The sequence below is a fragment of the Solanum tuberosum genome, unplaced genomic scaffold (assembly GCF_000226075.1).
Source record: "Solanum tuberosum cultivar DM 1-3 516 R44 unplaced genomic scaffold, SolTub_3.0 scf00141, whole genome shotgun sequence".
NCBI classification, from domain to species: domain Eukaryota; kingdom Viridiplantae; phylum Streptophyta; class Magnoliopsida; order Solanales; family Solanaceae; genus Solanum; species Solanum tuberosum.
The window spans coordinates 888,333-904,269 of NW_006239075.1; the positions used below are offsets into that span (position 1 = coordinate 888,333).

Sequence of the window (15,937 nt, forward strand, 5' to 3'; positions counted from 1 at the left end):
CTGTGGCCTTGTGCGTCTCAGGATGAGCATGCGTTTACATCGCTAAGTTGTGAAAACTATCAAATGGTACATCGACTATTTAAAATACACCTTACATTTTGTTTTGGACTACCTTATATATGCATATGCATGAGATCACGAACCATAGAATCAACTTGAAAATTGAGAAATTCCAACATAACAAACAAACACAAGTCATGAAGAGAAACCAAAAAAGCTTAAATATATTGACATCAAATTTTGATGGGAAGAGTACGGTGAGAGCTACAGAATCAATCTCAACATCTTATTAACTGGGAACCTGCACTGGAATGCTGTGTGCAAGTGTCGAACATAACCTGGTTGTCAATTAGGTCTATACTGCACCAAACATGGCCCAGTGAATTTGGTGATGAGAGTGGATCAAGACGTAGAAAAATGATAAAAATATGAGATATAAAACAAGATCCTTTCAACGTGTACAGCATACAACTCCCTTTGGCAGTTTGGACACATCTAGAGGCAGTTCTGTGTTACTAATAAAAGTATGATCTACTGAATCACCTGCACAAAAGGCCTTTAATAAGTGAGAATAAAGAGAGAGCACTCTTTACCTATAAGTTGAGGAAAGAATCATCTGTGGCTAACTCGACTTTTAAGCCCCAGTAATATACATCAGGCTCCAAAACCACATATTAGTCCCAGCCGACAGCAAGAGCTGAGACTCTCATCAGTGCACCAGGTCAATGGCAAAAGTGCTAGGTTTTTTCTCCCGCAACTGCACCTCGAGAATTCACAGTGGTTCCACACTTCACTTCTCGGTTTCTCCACTAGATAATCCCACTGTTCCAGCAGGGGGCTTCTCCATACTACCAGAACTAGGATTGCTAGAACTTTCACTCCCACCTGTTTCTGGAGGCTGTGAGGTATCACCTGATGATCCTTCAGACTCTTTTTCCACATTACTGGTGCACCCATTAGTGGGTGGAATATGAGCATTTTCTTCTTTTGACTGAATAGTATCCTTTGGAGCTTCTGATTCCTTTTTGATGTCACCATTAGGTAAAGGAGGCCCGACCACATCAGCAACACCAGCTGAATCCGAGGTTTGATTGGATGTTCCAATTGTACTAGAGCTTTCTCGCCATTCAACCCATTCAGGAGGCTTAATGGTTTCATTACTTGTAGCATGATGCAAGTCCTCAGACAAACTAGAGGGTGCAGGATGATCAGAACTTTGTTTTGGCTCAGGTCGATCAGATGAGGCAGTGTCTGCCAAATCATCATCTTCATCAGCAGCTGCATCATCATTTGTGCTGGGCCTAATAACATTAGTTTCTTCAGTGTCAGGTGAGGGAGAAGCAACCAAGGCAGTGTACTGTTCACGAATCTCTTTGTCATCCTCGAAAGCAAACCAGTTGGAATTTGTAAAAAGTGATCCACTGCAAAAACAATTATAAGTAACATCATTGTTACTAATGATACTGGGACAGAGACACAAAAAGCATTTTGAACACTGTTTTTTACCCACCTTTCCTGATCGTCCCCCAAACGTAGTGAAGATATCACAACTTCAGCAGACTCATCATCAAAATAGACATCCTACAGGAAATCAGAAGAGTTTGTGTAAATGAGTTGCCTGAAGAGGCACAGGTTGCGCATCGCCACAGGCAAAAAGCATAAAACAATGTCAAAGACTACTGAGACTTTAGCGCAAAGCACAATTAGGTTCAGAGAAGAGAGCACTAATGAAGAAAAAATAAATGTTAACACAAACAACCATTATCTGGATTAAGGAATTGAAAGATTAAAATTAAATATATGAAGCAAAAATCACGTCACTGAGTTCAAACATAAATTTAAAGTTCTGATTTAGATGTAGAGATGCAGTGCCAAGTTTTAATGACTAGGTATTTATACCAAATTTCACTAATTTTGTAGTCGTAATCACTCAAACTCCATTCAAAATGTTCTATTAGCAATCAATCTACTACTTCACGAACTATATTTACTGTCTAGAATGGTCCTCCTAAAGCCAGAGCCATGGTGATGAAGCATAGGCCCTAGCACCTTGGTGACTGCACTAAAAGGTCATCTAAGCTAGCCAAAGCACCCAACCTGCGCTTCACCAAGCTTTAGGCTTAAGAGGGCTTTTTCATGTGAGCCTTAGCGACATTGATCATTACAACATAATTACTATTAAATAGGAGGATTTCCAAAAGAAAGAATAAAGTGGGAAAAATGCTTTCGAAATTTCTCAAAAGGAGAAAGCACACAAGTGAGTTATAAAATCGACCATCATCTCAGAATTGTTATACATACCCTCTATGAGAATTTTAAAAAAGATATCTATAAATGCTCCAAACTTAAGGTTAAAGGGTATAACAGTTTGTATGAAGAATACCCTTTAAACTTTAAAGTCATTTGTAGGGCCTACTTCTTTGAGATATATATTATAAGATGTGACAAGGTGGACATACCAGGTAGCAAGAAAATTTCATTAGATATTTCTACATGCAATATTATATCGCTTCATTCTTCCATCACAAATGACATGTTCATTTAATTAATAAAATAATAAACTAAATAGCACAGATAACTAACTGGCTTTAAAGCAATCGAAAGCTAAGGGCAATATGGGTATTTTGAAAAGCTAATAGGTGACTTCAGAACTACTCTCTCTGTCCCAAAGTACTTGTCAATTCGAGAGTCATTTTGAGTAATCTTTAGAGCAAAATTGAATTAGATTAATTTAATATTTTAAGACTAAAACTTATCGATTCATAAACTATATGAAAAGTACTATAAGTTGCATTTCTTCTAATATCAATATGGTGAAAAAAAACATCTTAGAATGTTGGATAAAGTTTATGAAGAAGTGACCCTCAAAAAAGGAAATGTGAGAAGATTCGTACGGAGGGAGTAGTTGGAAGTATTGCTAATGACCAAAGGGAAGTTCCTGTCAGCCACATTGAATTAAAGGGAAGATCAGTATTGGAGGTGGAACAGAGGTGGTCTGCCTTACAAATCAACTCAACTTTATGTAATGATCATCATTATGAAGAATGATACCAATCAATCAATCAATTGACTATGCCTCAATCACAAATTAGTTGGACCTCCTCTGAATATCTTCCCGCTATATGAAGACCCATTTCATGGCCGTGAATAAAATTATGCTTCTAAAAATCATACTTTTGCTATGTAGAGATGAGAGTGAACACGACCCTATAACAATTTTGAGAGCTATGCTGAAGTGGATGTGAAGGAGAGAAAGTACGCCCTGTACTCTCTCTCTAGAGCATATGCACAAACAACATAGAAGTATGGTAGCAAACAGTTTGTATATATCTCATTAACTAAGCAATCACTGAAGGACTAAATAAAACCTTGACAGTTACCTCATCATCCCGCTCAAGTGAACCACGAGCCTGCACGCAGATAAAGTCTTCCTTGAGTACATGATTTAATAATAATATGCTTAATGGCCATGTGCTTAAAAAATTGATATGTGAAGATTAAAGATGAAGTTGAATAAAAAAAGGTTTAAAACAAGACAAACCAGAAAACGAAAAAGAAGCAAAATCAAGCATCCATTGTTTTGGCACTGTTAAGATATAACTTGTACTGAATTGGTTGCAGACAATATACAGAGTGCTCCATAGTTTAGGCTACTTGAGATAAGGTTTCTTTAAACTTAAAATGAAATAGTCATTTAATAAGGAAGATTACTAAATACCAATATTCCTAATTATGACAATTAGGAAGACTATTCTATGCTATTAACAGGATAAAATTCATTCTAGCTCTCACTGGTTTCTGTCTTAACCTACTACATCTAGGCTGTTATGCCATGACCATATAACAGTTGCAAAATGCTGCCACAGATTCTTGGACCCTCTGTCTAACCCTGCTACATCTATATTGAACTATGGATCTTATACCATTTTCAGCAGAGGCATTTTACAGTCAAAAATTCAACCACGGATTCTGAACAACATTCCTGTGATCGGGACTTGCAGATAAAAACCAAAACCACACTTCAAATTCAATCATATCATATATCATATATATATATAAAAGAGAACCTTAGGCCCGCCTACGTGGCGCCACCACAAACTAGAATTCCCTTTTAATTTATTTATTTACAAAACTAGCCTTCCCCTTTCATGAAAAGTTGTGATCACAATTTATGAAAAGTTGTGACTTTTAGGAAAAGCTGCGATTTTAATGAAGAGTTGCGACTTTAATGAAGAGTTACGACTTCTATGAAAAGTTGTGACTTTTATGAAAGTTGCGACTTTAATGAAGAGTTGCGACTTTTATTAAAGGTTGTGACCTTTTCGAAGGGTTGCAATTTTTCCAAATAGTTGTAACCTTTCCGATAAGGCACAATAAACATTTGTTCACACTACCCTTTGTTGTTTATAAATAGAGGGGTTTCCTCTCATTTTAAAATAACGAAAATTCTAAACTGCTTCTTCTTCTTCTTCTTCTTCACAATTAAATATTTGTGTACTTTGCTCCTGTTAAGTTGCTCACTGACACCATTGCTTATGTTATAGATCTCATGCATTTTTACAGTCATTAATTTATGCTTATGTTTTCATTTTCCTTTACATTATTAATGTTTGTTACTACGTAATCTTGTATGTAAGATAATAGTCTTTTAGTTTTAATGACCGATAGGTTTTAAGTATTATTTTATAAATTCCATGATATTAAATTCCCGCGCGAAGCGTGGGTAATTTTACTAGTTATAAATAATTAGATATGCCAAAAGGTGTGGGCACTTGTATGAATCAAAAAGCACATTTGCTGTGCTCATTTTGCTTCATCTCTAAAGATTCTACATGGCAGGCAGCTCTAAGAAAGGACTACTCTAAATATAAGAAAGATAAATTCTCTAACTACCTATCAATGTTCCAAATCTTCTGTGGTTACCTTCTCCAGATATAAACACAGGAACCTAGCGAGCACTATTACATGCTAAAAGATAGAGAGAGATCAAGAAATGCACAATCATGTTGTCTTTTGTTAAGATATGAAGAACACCTCATCAAGTTCATCATTGTTATAGATTCCATAGCGGAAGGCCTGACTTAAATTATTTGCCAGAGCTGCAACATCATAGTCTCTATCTTGATAATCATCATCATCACTGTCCCTCATTCGGTCATGCAGTGATGTGGGTCTCCTGAGAGAGGTTACATGAAATAAAAGTCAATATTATGCTGGTATAAAGAGTAACAAACTACAATCATGATCAATCCAATGAAAAGATGAAAATATATCAATGGTATAGAAAGGATGTAATGAGTATATTTTCTTCAAAAATGTTGTGTCCCACTCAAAAGAAAAAATGGCATGATGTTCATAAAATTCACACAAACGATCAAGTGAGGAACACTCAAATCTGGGCATGATTCTCTCCTTCCATTGCAGCAAGAATTTTTTTGTAAGGTAAGGTAACTATCATTAAAGGTACTCAACTAGGGAAACTCAAAATGCTTTTGTACAGAATAAATGTAGCATTAATAAGACACATTCAAGACCCACAATTTGGTATATAACATGAAACATGGTACTCCCTTTTTCCTAAACTATGTGGCACTCGTTCATTTTTAGTCAGTCCCAAAAAGAATGACATATTTCTATATTTAGTACTTTCTCCATCCCAATTTATGTGATGTTGTTTGACTTGGCATGGAGTTTAAGAAAGAAAGAAAGAAAGGCTTTTGAAACTTGTGGTCTCAAACAAGCCATAGATGTTGTGTGGCTATAAATCATCTCACTAAGGGGTAACATAGACATTTTAAAAAGCTAAATTGTACTAAATATAGAAATGTATCATTCTTTTTGGGACTAGCTAAAAAGGAAAGTTTGCCACATAAATCGGGACAGAGGGAGTAACAATTGAATTTTATACTTTCCATTCTACCCTTAATCAATGAGATGAGGGGTGTCTCTTGTTATTTTCCTTGTAGTCACACATGGAAGAAACTATTTGTGTTATTCACAGAGATCAAGTTATGCCTTTCCAACAAGAAGGTAGCAAGGGGAGGGGGGGCAGTAGTGGGTGATTGATACATCTCTTGTATTAACGAACAAAAGGAGATGCACAACACATCCCATAACAAAGACTGCTCAATTCCAGTTCTCAAGTATTTCATAATCCTCGTAATGCAGTCATGGTATAATCCTCTTCATATTTTCATCACTATCCCTAGTGCATACCTTCTTCTCTGCAGGTGGTTTATTTACTTGGAAGCAATCCCCCATCCCCCTACCCTAAGAAATACTTACACGCACAAAGTGATAGCAGGCAAATAAGGCACTCACCCACAAGCCCACTGGAAAACATTTTCCACAGCATTCCGTTTTTGAAGAATATTTGTCTGCCAATCAATCCATTCACTATTCTCCTGCCAAAAAGTACTTGCATTTAGGATAAAGAATTTACATAATAAAAGGCATTTTCTGAAATTAACCTCAAGGTACCCAAGATGATTATCCCCAAAAGATTATAGAGATTTTTTTCCAAATGGTCGATTTAAAATCACTCCATCAGAGGTCAATGAAATTTCTCAGTACGTATAGACTAAATAAGTATAGGTAATACATTATACAAGTTATAATAATGTGGGTATAGTTTAGGTAACGGGTAAATAGGTTTTAAGAAGTAGGTAATAGGTGAGTTGGATCTTTTTGATAATTTGTGTACATATTGTGTACTGGAAATTGTTCTTCTACATGAGAAAAATGTGGGCTGGTACTTTCTGTTATTTAAACGTAGAGCTATTGCATGGACGGATAGCAAGACAACACACTACTGCCTACTTACTTTAGGTACTATAGTCCAATAAATCATTAGTCCACGTACCACCCATGAAACTTAGCCAAAATCATTAGTCCACGTACCACCCATGAAACTTAGCCAAAATCATTAGTCCACGTACCACCCATGAAATTTAGCCAAAATCATTAGTCCACGTACCACCCATGAAATTTAGCCAAAATGAAGCTATGTTAAGAAATATGATTAGGTATTAGAGCAACTTTGTAGGTAACCTAAGAGAAACAAGAAAAAGAATCACCTCAACATCAAATTCCCAAACACACAGCTTTTAGTCAGTCAAGCTTCTTCTAGCAGCATAAGTAAACTACCAGGAGAATGTAGCGCCTAATGCAACAGATTTGTAAATCAACGCTCAGTCTTCTAGGAAAAGGTGTGACAATCAAGATGTGACACATCCACGAAAACAGGATGGTTGAAATATAGGAACACAACGCCAGTGTTATGCAATAGAAAGTTACACAGAGTGGTTGTATATATGTAATCAAATGTTGGGTCTCACAAGATGGATGTCATATAAATATTAATCCTAAGACGGATGTGCGGCAATACAAGATTGAAAAGACAAAAAACATTACCACAAGGTGCATATACCATGCAGAGGATAAAAACAGAGAAAGTTGTCTAAGATGGTTTGCATTATGTCGTATGTGAACCTCCATACGTACAGCAATCTAGGTGCAACATTATAATGAGTAAAGGCGCTAAAAGAGGAGGTAGACCTAAAATCATACACACAGAGTTAGAATCTCTCATATAAAGGATCCATATATGCAATACCAACTAGTTGGAAATAAAGCTTAATTGTTGATACACTTAAATTAAGTTTGGTATTTGTCATAAGACTAATTATAGTCTGCATATAGACTTAGATGACAATGTGCATGTGGGATTTAGTGACTCTTTTTTAAAAGCCATTACTAAGTATTGGAATGAAATGGGCTCGAATAAAGCAGAATGAACATTGAGGATTCATATAATTAATCCCAACTAGTTAGGGATTGAGGAATAGATGATTGAACATCTATTACACTACCAGGTAGTATGAGTAGAGCAACTTCTCAGATGACAAATGAAATACACATAAAGAGACCCAACAAAGTTAGAGAAGTCACTTGTGTCTTGTGAAAACTCTCCCACTCCCTCTATCCCTATTCATTAGTGTCATGCTTCTCATTACTTCCCCTGATTACCCCCACTTGATGAAAATGCAACACATTAGTATTAGCAACTGCCCAAAAGGACCTTGAGAAATCTCTATTTATCAAATGCAAAATCAGCTACTCGAAGTGCAAACATCCTTGTGCCTTGTGTAGCTGAATAGCACAGTAAAACAGGAAGGATTCAAACTGGAAGAACTACATGAACAAACAGAAAAAAATGATAACACATGAAACCAGATATCTCAAACACCTGCAGACGCGACTGTATGCCATTATTGTTGCTCCCTAGTTGAACAAGTTTGTTAGCAATTCGCGTCACGTGCCCAATGTTTCCAATCCTGGGTGGGGATCTTCCCTCAACAGAGGCCGTTGGCTGCATCCTCATTAAAAAACTTAATGACCAAAGGTTTCAACATCTACAGCCCAATATACAAGTAAAATTAAGAATAGTGAGTCAAAACACCTAAATTTTGATTAATACCTTGGATGGATCAGCAGCAAGCGTTGAGTTTTTCTCCGCCTCCAGAATTTTCACGAGAAGATTACAGTCACTAAGAAGATGTTCAACAAATTGAATATTCTTACTCTCCAGGCACGAAATTATTATAGTCTCAACATGATGATGCAAAAAGTTGTTGTATGGATACCTGGATTCAATAACAAAGAAAATGACATCAGATACCTAGACACTATACCAAGTAACAGAAATCAGAAGGGTATTTGATAATATAGTAACATAGTTATTATAAAGAGCACTTACTCAAAAAACAATTCTAAGATGCGTTTAACAGCACCAAGCTGAATCAACTCCTTTTCAGCAGCTTCACTGCTAACACTCACCAAGACTGAAACAAACTCTATAATCTGAAATTCCCAGTTGATCGAAGTCAAAATTTGAGGAATCAAAGTCCTATTTACCACCCAGCATAACATTAAAACACGGTGCAGGTGGACGGGAGTTTTTTTTTTTTGATGAAGTAAATGTTTCATTGAAGGCATATGCAAATTAGTTACAAAAGTAGAAGCAAAAACAGTTGGAGGTGGAGGGCAGTTTGTTTCTTCTTGTTAGTTACATAGAATAAAGCAAGACTCTTGGTGTTCAGTCGATGTCATATATGTAAGCAATAGCAGAAAAGAGATGCCAGGAGAGAAAACAAAAATATTTATAGTACTCTGATTTGGAGCAGCAGAGGGCATCACATGATTCTTTGTTTATTTTTTTGGAGGGATAGTGGAAAGGGGCCTAGGGGAAAACCCAAAGCAGTATGAAAAATCACTGATAAAGGAAGGCCGATGTTAGAGTATAGTCCTCTTATTCACAAACTCAAAAACCTTTGTTTACAAGTCTAAAAAAATTTCCAAAGCCTTTATTAATTTGTTTACAAAAAATATAATACTGACGGACTCAACGAAGTACAACAAACACACGAACTTGCCGCTACTTTAACACTAAAGTTAAATATTGATCTGAAAACTGTTATATCCATGAAAATTGACATTATGGAAAGAGAGGAATTCAAGAATTTTTTAAGATATATACAATTCGCTGCAGAAAGTTGAGATGAATTGTATCCTTTTGTTTAATTTTTGGTGTACCGCAAGCCTTAGAGAGAGTACTGATTCTCTGTATACGTTAGGTAGTCTGTAAGTATAATAGATCAATTTTGATCTATTCTTTTGCTGTAACTATTGTTTAGCACTAGCTTAATGTTTTTTTCTATATATACTGTTACCAATTTCAAAAAGAAAATATCAATGAAAATTGAATGCTGATTTCTGAAAACAAAACAATGAAGGATAATATTTAAAATTTTATTGAGACCAAGTGGACCTTAAATGATTAGATAGCATTGCACGACATAGATAGATATAAGGGCTTATTTGATCAAAAGAAAAAAAATAAGGGATAATACGCCCTAAACTAGCCCCATCATTTGTTTGTCTCAAAAAAAAAAAAAAAAGTATTTATTTACCCAAATGAGAAAATGAGTTTATATACACGTGCCACCATGTCATTACCCATTTCTCTTTTTTTCCCCTATTTTAGCTTCACTTTCATCTTCCCTTTCTATACACAAAAACCTCAACTTTCACCACTTGAATCAACAAAACACACGCATAAAAGAACTGATCATTCACTGAAAAAGTAAATGAAAATCCTAGCACTAAGTCTAACAAGCTTTAAGTTGGAGCTATAAGCATCTCTTCAGAAAGCACCATATAGAAGGTCCCTTTAGATGGATCTAGGAGTGGTTTTGGAGTGAAGTCTGCAAGGTCAATGTGTTGGGTTGTTTCTACAAATGGTGAAGTGAGTGGATTCTGTTATGGGGTAATTTCCTGCACATGGTAATTGTTTTTTTTTTTTTTTTTAAGATTTAGGGTTTACAAATTTTTAGAATTTAGGGTTTAGCATTTAGGGTTTTAAGGTCAATGTGTTGGGTTGTTTCTACAAATGGTGAAGTGAGTGGATTCTGTTATGGGGTAATTTCCTGCACATGGTAATTGTTTTTTTTTTTTTTTTTGAAATAGTTAACTGTTAATTGTTTGTTTGCTACGGCTAAAATAAGGAGCTCTTAGTGTGATAAAAGAGTTGGGTTGGAGGTCAGTGAGATAAAAGAGTAATGATAGATAGAGTGAAGTAGAAGTTGAGTGGTAAAGCTTGGCCAATCAAAAGTTGAGTTCCCAAGCCAAGAAAGTGTTTCCTAATGTTTCTCATGCGTTTTAAGAGAGTAAATCAATCCATGCTATGTCAGCAAAAGAGGGAACAATAATTCCACTTCAAAATAGTCCGCCAAAGTATTAAGTGTGTACTTGGTAAACCGAGTTTAGTAAGGGGGGTGGGGTGTACTTATGTTTTATTCCCAAAAAAACCCGATTAAAACTCTCAATTAATGAAAGAAGTAAAAATTTGAACACAATTTTCATTTCCTGCAAAAATAAAAACCAGCACAATGTATTCAAGAATTGTGTTGCGCTTAAAGCTTCATCTAACCCTGACATTGTTAAGCACTTTTTGTCTTTGACAATGGTGACCTCTCTAAGTTAGATCAAAAGTAATATTAAATTATATCCATTTCTAATTCCAAGACAGAAGCTTGGAGAGCATTTGCTTGATGATTTGAAATAATTACTCACACCATAAAACTCCGCCTAAGATGGTATAGTATTTGGTTAGCCCCATAAGAAAGAAATAATCACAACATAACTGCAACGTTTGGTTGGAAGTACTAAACAACACATACATTAAGTCATGCGGAATCTAAAGACAGAATGTGAAACGAAAATACGTGTATTAGCAATGCGGGGAATAAACTATTTAAGGACAAAATACTCTGTTAAAGTAATTCATGTATACAGATCTCCTCATTATTAATCTCCGCATAAACAACCTTTGCATTTACAATCTCTGTATACCTAGTGTGTAAACCAAAGGACCCCTTATTTTCCTACAAGAAGATGTTCAATAACTACCTTCAGACGATGCTTCCCAAGCGGTGGATGTAAGCTCCCATATGTTGTTGGCAAGACATTATCCTCTGATGAAATATCCAGAAGCTTCAGTAAATTACCTGTATAAACAAACAATAATAAAAGTTATTCCACTTGAATCACAACATACAAGTTAAAATCAGAGCCTATAAATCTAATTCATATGGAAAACATACCGAAACCTAGATAACTGGAACAGCACAATGAATTATCTCAAATTCAGTATTTCCAAAAAAAAAGAGTCAAAGACTTATCCAGCGGAAAGCAAAACAAAATACAACGGGCAGCAGAGAGAAACAACTATAACATCGAAAGGATCTCCAATTAATTAGGACGTAAAATGTTACAGTTGAGGTATGATGCAATGAACCAGTATACCACTTACTTTTTTCAATAAGAAGTGTCACAGAACTCACAATAGCATGTATATATGTGTACATGTGTGTCATTTGTATATAGTTGGGTTCATTGCATCATATTTGTATATATGTGGGTCATTTTTACAATAATAAGTGTCACATATATACAAATATCTTGAAGATCATAATACACGACTCATAAAGGGAACCTAGAATCCAAACTTCACGTAAAAAAGAGAAGGTTAAATAATTAGGTTTTTTATTGAACCATGCATATCTTAAACTTCCTTTGTGTGTTTTTCCTCCAAGAATCCAACTTTGCTGAATTAACACTTCACCATGGTAAGCACACTCCGCATATCTATCCTTCAATCATCACTAAAATAAAGCAACATATTTGTTTTACAAGTGAAGTCACAACACCTACTGAAATTTGATGCCAATCGACACCCTTCAATTTGACCAAACTGTTGCAGGCTCTCTTAAACACACGGGTAACCCCTCCCCGAGCATAAGATTCCTAGAAGGCTTCCCATTCCCTACAACACTCAGACTAAAACTTGCTACCAAATGGAGACTTCCGGGAACCTTAAGAGGAAAGAAGGCACCACATTTTTTTTTTAAAGTGTACTAGTCACCAACAGAAGAGGAGAGAATGATGTCTGCAGGTTTAAATATACGAGTGGTATGACTTGGAAAAGCTTGTATCATGTATATCAAAAGTCAAATGTATTAAGCACTATAACAGAGCCTAAAATCACTATTGTGCAAGATAAGAATGTCAAAAATCCTTTCTATTTAAGGGGGAAGGTGGAAGTTCAAGAGGATGCACAAAAATATTTGTCCACCAATAGATACTGTTCAAAGACAACCAGTAAATCCATACCTAAGCTTCCCAACATCCCTTCCACAGTCTCAGGATTTGCACTTGCTCCAGAGCACTGCATTGACTGGCGACCGTACATGTAATATGTTCCTGATGCTAGCCTCTTAGGGTCTAATAACGATATGCACACAGATAACGAGTTAACCAACACGGATTTAGGTCGTGAATCCTCCAGAGCATGACGAAATAACCTCTCAATGAAACTGTGAAACATCATATAACCAAATATATGTTTGTGAGATTCGAGAAAATACAATAGTATCACAGGACTAAGGCTTCAATCAGAATCCAAAATTAATGAAGGTTCAGAATAATAGAACACCTAGGGCTGGAGATTTTGGCAGCTATCCCAGGAGGAGCATATCGAGTACTGGCACACAAAGTTTCTGCTGCATTAGCATGCACTTCAGGGCAATCCTGCAATTACAGAGAACTCCATTACCATAGTAACCTACACCAGCAATTACAAGATTTGTAGGGTACCCAGTCACTAACTAAATAGATGAATACTAGACCATCAGTATTTGATCCATCCCTACTGAGCACATTATGTTAAACATATAAATCGATGAATTATAACCTTCTTATAAGCCCCAGCACCTTGGTCGCCTAGCAAATATCATCAGGCATGCAGTAATTCCTTTATTCAGAATGGTAGCATAAAGCAGGAATGCAGTACAATCTTAGTTCCCCAAGCCAGGTTTGATATCGAAACACATAAATCATGTAATGACTAATGACTTGGCAAATTAGAGTGTTATTAAATAAATTCAGGAAATTGACATACTGATGAGCTAAACTTATCAACGATCATCTCCAGCACATCTGTATCTTCCAACCACTGCATGGAATCCGAGAAGTTGCTATACAAATTTTCATCGGTGCCAATTAGGCGGATTAACACCTAAAATCAAAAGCATTAAAACTTCTGGATTTAGTCATGCTAAACAACCAAAACATGCCTTAAACTATTTCAAAAACTACAAACCTCCATGATGGATGTAATTCCAATGAGATCAACCAACTTCTTGATAATATCTTGATGAGCCTACAGGAGAATAAACCATAATCATTAGCTTGACTGTGCTTGACTTTTTATTGAAAGCATTAAGAGGCGGTAGAAATCAATGTTTCATCATTTTACAAGGGACAATAAATTTTTAAAAAACTAGCCAGATGATTGATACATTAAATACATAAAGAATTTATTGGTAGAACATACCAGTTAGTCACACAAGAACTGGCATCTCAAACTAAAGAAGATATAAACAAGTCACAACAGGCGAACACCCTCCACCATCTTAAAGAACGTAAAAGAAATGGATTGGAGACTAAAAGGGAGCAAGGTTTCATTGGTACATCCATAGACCAGCTTTACCTCGACTGATATAACATCCAATCATTTCCTATAGGTGTGTTTTTGTAATGCAAATCAATCATGATAGCTAATAAGAAGCAGCAAACTTACTTGTACATAGTTCATAAATGCTGATGTCTTCCGCAGCAACAAGCATATGACAACCTAAAATAAGAAACTTGGGCATCAAGTACAGTGTAGAAACTGAAAATCTGATAATAACAGTTCACAGAAGAAATAAACCTTAAAAAATGGAAATACTTCCAGAAAATATTAAATGCAGCATTGTTTTCATCCAAAATCCAGCAAGTAAAGTCCTTCATTCAGTCTTACAGTAGTATCTAGCATGCAACTATCACCTTGCTTTTGGTCGAAACGGGAGCAAGACAATAGAAACTAGACAGGATAAAATTGAAAAATAAACATAGTTTTTCAACGAAATTTTTTTTTGGAAATTAAAACACGGCACTGCCAACAGAGAAGTGGTCAACCTTGCAAACTTTTTCCCTGATAAGTGAAGGAATCAACCTTGTCAAACTTATTAACCACTCCCCTTCCAGTTAAATATATATAGAGATATAAACAAAGGAATACATAGCTAAGTGAAGCATAATTCACAGTTTCACACTAATGTGGCTAGTGGTCAATGACGAATACCTTGCTGAAGTAACCAGCCAACAGAGTACTATGTGTGTGCTCAGGTTCCAAAAATGAGAATAGCAGGTTCATTAGCTGACATCCAAAATGAGAAAGCCAATTTATAAACAATATTCAAGGAACCAAGCATATAGAACAAAGGCAGAATAAAAATACATGATAAAAAAAAGAGTGAATACCTCCTCATTCTCAACCAAAGCTTTAAGAATTATGTCCACCTCGCATGTAAAAATTTCACAAGCAATAAAAGGAAACCTATGGCACAGTCAAACAAGAATTTTTTTAATACATGCACTCGGGTCAAGGAAAAAGAGAACTCATATTCTCATCCAAAGAAATATTCAGAGCCTATAACATATGAAATGTAAATAACTTTCCAGTGCCAGTCAGACACTCACTTAAAAGTTCGTTTCTTCTCAGCATCTTCTGGAGCCTCTTCCACTATGTACCTGACAAGTTGTTCAACTTGAGCTCTTTCTCGCAGACTGTCAGAAAGAAAAGCATAAGATGATCAGTTTCTTCCACGGAATGACTTCCTTTTTTGACAGGTTCTTCCAAGAAATGACCTTTAAATCCTACAAGAAGAAACAAATTGTGCAGAGATGGCACCAAAAATTTCATAATATTGCCATTTTTATAATGGTAACATTCTATATATTAACAGGTATACTATACCAAACTGTATAGTCCCCCAAAGTTAGACAGTTACAAAATAGAAGCCTGTCGTCACATGATACTTCTTCCATATTGTCTAAAACATCAAAAATATCTTACCCGTGTTTTTAAAAGCAAAAGCGGTAAAAAAAATAGCGACAAGGTCCATGATGCTTGAAGCGAAATACCGGAAGTGAAGCATATGCTTCTTTGAAGTCAAACTCACAATTCACAACATTAAAAAGATCACCAAAATTACATGAATTTAGTACAATAATGATCAGAATGCAATTAAAATAACTGATTTCACAATCCAATAAACAGTAACGCTGATATTAATCCGACTATTCAAAGTTGAGATTCAAATAACCGAGACCACTTCGCATTGGGATCACATTGATTGTCATTGTTTCAAGTGCACACTTTTATGAAGCCCATTGCTTCATCATTTAAGTGATAACTTGTAATAACACTGATCTTTATAGTCTATAGTGAAAACAAAATTAAGTTTTGTTAAAAAACAAACACTGCCTCAGC

General features: G+C 35.7%; 1 protein-coding gene across 1 annotated transcript in view; it reads right to left on the reverse strand.

Annotated features, from left to right (window-relative positions):
* Positions 1–198: 198 nt before the first annotated feature.
* The window catches only part of LOC102603747 (serine/threonine-protein phosphatase 6 regulatory subunit 3), a 20,577-nt gene continuing 4,838 nt past the window's right edge, over positions 199–15,937 (reverse strand). The window contains exons 3-19 of the mRNA XM_006352962.2: positions 15,145–15,231; positions 14,926–15,001; positions 14,747–14,821; positions 14,201–14,254; positions 13,721–13,780; positions 13,520–13,636; positions 13,055–13,149; positions 12,733–12,935; positions 11,470–11,567; positions 8,759–8,862; positions 8,480–8,645; positions 8,249–8,371; positions 6,322–6,404; positions 5,035–5,176; positions 3,381–3,410; positions 1,511–1,581; positions 199–1,421 (exon numbers count right to left, since the gene is read on the reverse strand). Of these exons, the coding sequence (XP_006353024.1) occupies positions 791–1,421; positions 1,511–1,581; positions 3,381–3,410; positions 5,035–5,176; positions 6,322–6,404; positions 8,249–8,371; positions 8,480–8,645; positions 8,759–8,862; positions 11,470–11,567; positions 12,733–12,935; positions 13,055–13,149; positions 13,520–13,636; positions 13,721–13,780; positions 14,201–14,254; positions 14,747–14,821; positions 14,926–15,001; positions 15,145–15,231 (2,215 nt within the window). The 3' untranslated portion in view covers positions 199–790. The remainder of the gene's footprint in view (positions 1,422–1,510; positions 1,582–3,380; positions 3,411–5,034; positions 5,177–6,321; positions 6,405–8,248; positions 8,372–8,479; positions 8,646–8,758; positions 8,863–11,469; positions 11,568–12,732; positions 12,936–13,054; positions 13,150–13,519; positions 13,637–13,720; positions 13,781–14,200; positions 14,255–14,746; positions 14,822–14,925; positions 15,002–15,144; positions 15,232–15,937) is intronic.